The sequence below is a fragment of the Cenococcum geophilum genome (assembly GCF_001692895.1).
Source record: "Cenococcum geophilum 1.58 unplaced genomic scaffold K441scaffold_3, whole genome shotgun sequence".
Lineage (NCBI taxonomy): Eukaryota > Fungi > Ascomycota > Dothideomycetes > Gloniales > Gloniaceae > Cenococcum > Cenococcum geophilum.
In genome coordinates, this window is record NW_027137561.1 from 4,797,628 (window position 1) to 4,802,867 (window position 5,240).

The 5,240-nt window shown below is 35.5% G+C and overlaps 2 protein-coding genes across 2 annotated transcripts; both read right to left on the minus strand.

The window, feature by feature from the left end:
- Nucleotides 1–3,578: 3,578 nt before the first annotated feature.
- Nucleotides 3,579–3,791, minus strand: K441DRAFT_536543 (uncharacterized protein; the record flags this gene model as incomplete). The annotated part of the gene is made up of 1 exon (XM_067642422.1): nt 3,579–3,791. A coding segment is annotated over one exon (213 nt), but the record flags the coding sequence as incomplete, so codon positions are not given.
- Nucleotides 3,769–4,439, minus strand: K441DRAFT_652338 (uncharacterized protein; the record flags this gene model as incomplete). The annotated part of the gene is made up of 1 exon (XM_067647352.1): nt 3,769–4,439. A coding segment is annotated over one exon (384 nt), but the record flags the coding sequence as incomplete, so codon positions are not given.
- Nucleotides 4,440–5,240: the final 801 nt, after the last annotated feature.

The following is a 5,240-nucleotide window of genomic DNA, read 5'->3' on the forward strand; positions in this document are numbered from 1 at the left end:
ATGGCCTAATATATTGTATTAAGTAGAAGTATTATAATAAGAAAACCTAGGAACCTAAAAAATCCCTAAAAGGGTGCAAGCGCGTACTACTAAAGTTTTATAAGTAATACCCTAAGAAGCTAGGACCCCTAGACTAGGTATAAAATAATAAAGAGTTATTACGCTAAAGCTATGGCCGATTATATAATGGCTAAGATGTTATAGAACTTTAACCACCAGTTAAAATTGTCTAATTAGTTAGATTCTTGCCAAAGGCGCAGTACTAGATTAATTTAGGTAGCGGTATAGAATCCTACTAGCTCTATTTACTAAGCCAACTAATTAGGATTTTCTATCCCTGGGATAGAAAATTACTATTAGCTTGGCTAAGGGCGGTAAGTAGAACTAATATCTTCGCTATAAAAAACAGGCAGCCCCTAGGCATTACCTATTTTTAAAGTTACTTATTTAATATGGAGTTAGTCGTTCGGTTTAGGGACCAAACCTTTTAGGGAGGAGAGTACTGTTACTGCACTAACCTGTTATATACTATTTTATACTATCTCGTACTGTTTCCTACCGTTAGGTAGCCTACTACTAGCACCTTAGCGACTAGCCCTACTATTTATATACAATACCCCTTTCTACCCTACTCTCCTCTTTATACTATAACGTAGTTATTTAGTCTACTTTATTATAGCACCGTAACAACTACCTAGACAATTTTATCTTTATTTTTACTAACCTAAATAACTTAGCGGCTGTTACCTAGACTTAAATCTCTATTACTAACTCCTTAGGTATCTCTTAAAATAGCTATAAAGATATAGTAGGAACTATTATTAAGGTTCTAGGATATACTATTAATACTATATAAATATAAACCTAACTATTACTATAGAAATAATTATATGCTATTAAGAAGGTCACTACCGCACTCTAATACGGCTTATTATTATTCCTTTACGCTTAGTAGCTTACAGGCTACCTTATATAGTACGCCTACGTAATTAGGCTTAGTTAATCTTACTCTAGATCTCTCTAAATCTTTATTACTACTTAGCTAAAGACTCTAGTAAATAAGTATAAATATAACGGAACCTTATAGCAAGAACTACGGTGGATTCGTCAATGGGCTAGGTGTGTAGGTGATGTAGGAAGTCAACAACAACGTAATAATAACTGGTGGAGTGGTTGCCCAACAGATTAACTCCAATTATATTCTAAGAATCACTATAAGGAAGGAACTATCTAAGTAGGGACTGAGGGTCCTTAAATACACAACCGTACTCCTAAGAAATCCTTCTTATACGTAATATACATACGCTCTGTCTGCTCTATTACAGATTATATAGATCGTACAGATTACACAGATCACATCACGTGACTCGGTTACCATTCCTCGTCACATAGTTCCACGGGATCCATCCTAGACCGTGCTCTTATTAACCAACTAGCTTCTTCCAACTCTTCTCTAAGTAGTCGTAACATTGTACTTAAAGCGTCCGTAACAATAAACCTAGGCGATTTAGTACTAAGTTATAAACTAACTTATATATCTAGCTTAACCTACTTACTATAAGTAATAGGGTATTATTCTTTAACAATATTAAATATACCTATATTTATCTCTTTACTAATACCTTTAGCTAGTTTAGGTTTAGCGGCTTTTACTTCTTTAAGGAACTTAAATACAAGGATAACTAGTATTAATATACCGCCAACCTCCCTTAATCTTAGGCGTTTAGTATATTACCTAAGCCTAGCTAATAAGTAGACTATATTAATCTATAGTTTACTAACTAGTAGTATAGCGCGCTATCTATATATACTAATAGTATAGAAGTTTACTAAGGTATTAAGAAGACCGTTATCTATAGTATAGCAAATAAATTGCTCTATAAGATTATACTAGCTGCTATAGCTTATAATATTATAATATTTATAAAGTAGATCCTAGGTAATTTAAATAGCTTAGCTAATATACTATCTTAATTCTAGGCCGCGGCTATCTATTAGTTCTACTTATACTAGGCCCTTAATTTACTACTACTAAAGCTAATAAGTTTTAACTAGGTGCCGTAAACCTAATAGACTACTTATAACCGCCTATAAACTTTAAGAATAATATTAACGCGCTATCTAACCTCTACACGCTCCTTCTCTAGTATAGCCTTACGCTAGTAGCTTATAGGAACTATTCCTCGGTAGTTAATAGCTAGGAGTTATACTATATACTTAAAGGAGTCTCTCCCTACCTAGCTAAGCCGCGTAAACTAGGCGAATAGATTACCCGCTACGCGTTTAGTACCTCCTAGCTATCCCTTCCAACGGTAGCGTCCTACGAGAATTAGACCGTGCGCGAACACTAGAATTAGAAGTACGTATATAGTTACAGGGCCTTGATCCTATCAATTCTATTAGCTAGCTCTTATCGATAACTATAGGACGAATTGTACCGTTGGAAGGGATAAATAAGTAGGCTTAAGGCCAAAACCTTATAAGCCTATATCTCCGCAATTTGCTCGCGTTACATGGATTATAGTATCTTAATTACGGTATTTAAAGATCCTATAGTATACTAATTACTTACTAGAGTAGCTACTATCTCTCCCTTAGTAAAGAAGGATAAGTAGCTTATTACTAGGGATATTTTAGCCTAGGTAGTAATATACGGCCTATTACTACTAACGTACACGATAGGCGAGCTGCCCGGATGGGCGAGCTGCCCACTTTAAAACCCCACCAAAAATGCGAAAAATCGCACCTTAATATCTCAACAACTACCTAATAATAAATTCTAATAATTTAAATTTAAACTTTTATATATACTCTATAGCTACTATTAAAGTTATATAGTAAGTAGTTTAGTAGTTTTTAGAATATTAGATTTTGGGGGCCAAAATAGGGCTAGATTGCTATATCTTAAAAACTACTAAACTACTTTTTTTTTTTTCAATCCAATTGTATTATACTACGTATAATACTGCGTATGCAGCCTCTAGGCTATGGCGCTATAGTTCTATATACATGAATCCTTTCTAGGCAGCTTAATATGTACTAGTAGCTATGCCCTAGTAGTTTATAAACCCCTAAGGGCTTACAGCTCCTTAGTGAAATACTAAGTTACTACAACTACTAGGAAATGAGAAAACGATAGGAAAAATCCTAACCCCTATGCCTGTCCTTTTGCAATTTGTTTCTGTTTTTTTGCTCTCTAATATCTTTTTAAGAGCCTAGTAGGAGCTGCCTCCTTCTAGGATCCTATGCTTTGTCTATTCTTCCATAAAATCGTCTAAGCTAGTACTGCGTACTAGTTTAGCTGCTTTAAGTGTCTCGCAGTCTTTGCTATTAGCAAAGTGATTTCCTTTACAATTGATGCAAAGAGGGGTAGTATATTAATAAGGTTTGCCTATTATTGTACAGGTAGAACAGGAGTGGTCTTTAGATAAATATACAGCCGCACAATATCTGCAAGCTCTAGTAGAGCATCTGTCTCCTATATAGCCAAATTTTTGGCAGCTAGTGCACTACGTAGTAAGAGAGACTTCTAGGTATTTTACTACCTTAGTAGCTATACCTGCAATTAAGATTTCTTTTTACTTAAGGATTTCTTGTCTTTTTTCTTCGTTCTCTATAGTAAAAACTATAGAGCCAAATCTGGTTCGTGGATCGTGTCTTTTTATACTAGATAAGATCCATCTAGGTAGTCCTTGTATCTTTATAGGATTAAAGGTCTTAATTTCTTCTTTTAGAAGCTTAGAGCCTCCCTCTCCTAGGAAAGGTAGGGTGGGGACCCTATAGGTTATAACTTAAACCCAGGGTTCTAGTTTTTATTCTCTTTAGAAGGTAAAGCAGTTATGCTAGATATCCTTATATTTGACTAGGAAATCTGCATTATACTCTTCTATCGTTATAAGGAGAATATTTTGTTTTTCTTTAGTTCTAGCTATAGACGCTAGTACTGGCTTTTCTACTTGCAGTTTTAATACAAATAGTTAATTAACTTTGTTTCGTATAGAGAAGGTATCTAGAGGTTAGTCCTTTTCGTCTATAATTAAGACTAGCTTTCTTTCTTATAGCTGCTTTTTCTTACTTCTAGTAGAAGTAGAACTCCTACTAGAAGGAGAAGGAGTAGAAGGTAGTGGTGGTAAGGAGGGTAAGGAGGACGAAGAAGGCAGGCCCCTCTTTAGTCTCTCTGCGTACGTTTGCTTAGTAGGGGCTACCTCCTTACGGAGAGCCCTTACTTCTTCTACTAGTCCTTTTAGGACATCGTCTGCCTTTTCTTTTCCTTGTATAAAGGGATTTTCTCCTGCTAGGATACTACGTGTATAGTCCTTTAGCTGTTTAACTTGTTCTTTTTTTTCTTTTTCTTCTTCTTCTAGCCCTTTATAGGCCTGGGTTAGGCTTTCTAGGGCCTTTTGTAGGTATTGTTCTGGAGAAAGGGGAGGAAAAGGTATAGGTGTACTAGGTATGCCATCCGTAGTAGTTATTGGTTTCTTTTTTATAGGCTTTTGGTTTTCTTTTTCAGGAGAAGTTTAAGGATGTTCTCTTTTTTCTCCTTTCTTAGATAAGCTAGGAGAAGAAAGAAAAAAAGATGAAAATAGAAATCTATTATCATTTCTTTCTATACGGGTTTCGCCTATAGACTCGTTATCGTCACTTGTCTCTATAGGAGGTTTCTTTTTAGGCCTACTAGACCTTGGCATCTTATAGGGGGAGTTTACTAGTTTTTACTATCCTTATACCCTTTTTCCTTACTAATCCTACTAGAGGATTTCTGGGGAGATTAGGTTTAAAGGTAGTATTAATACTAGACCCCTGGTATTAGTGGTGGTAGTATTAGTAGTAGTAGTTTTGGTGTTCCTATCTATGCCTCGCTTATAAGCTAGGACTACCCCTAAGAAGAATTTTCTATTGGGGGAAAGGGGGTAAAACGACAATTAAATCCACCTATAGCTCGCTAGGCAGTAGGAATTAGGTCTTGAAAGTTGGAAAATCGATTGTTTTTGGTGGTAAGATGGGTATGCGTAAGTTTTGAAGTGCGGCGCTACCTTTTGGTAAGGTTGTATGTGTGGTAAAAGGTTACTAAACTACTTACTATATAACTTTAATAGCGGCTATAGAGTACATATAAAAGTCTAAATATAACTTATTAGAATTTATTATTAGGTAGTTGTTAAGATATTAAGGTGCGATTTTTCGCATTTTTGGTGGGGTTTTAAAGTGGGCAGCTCGCCCATCCGGGCAGCTCGCCTATC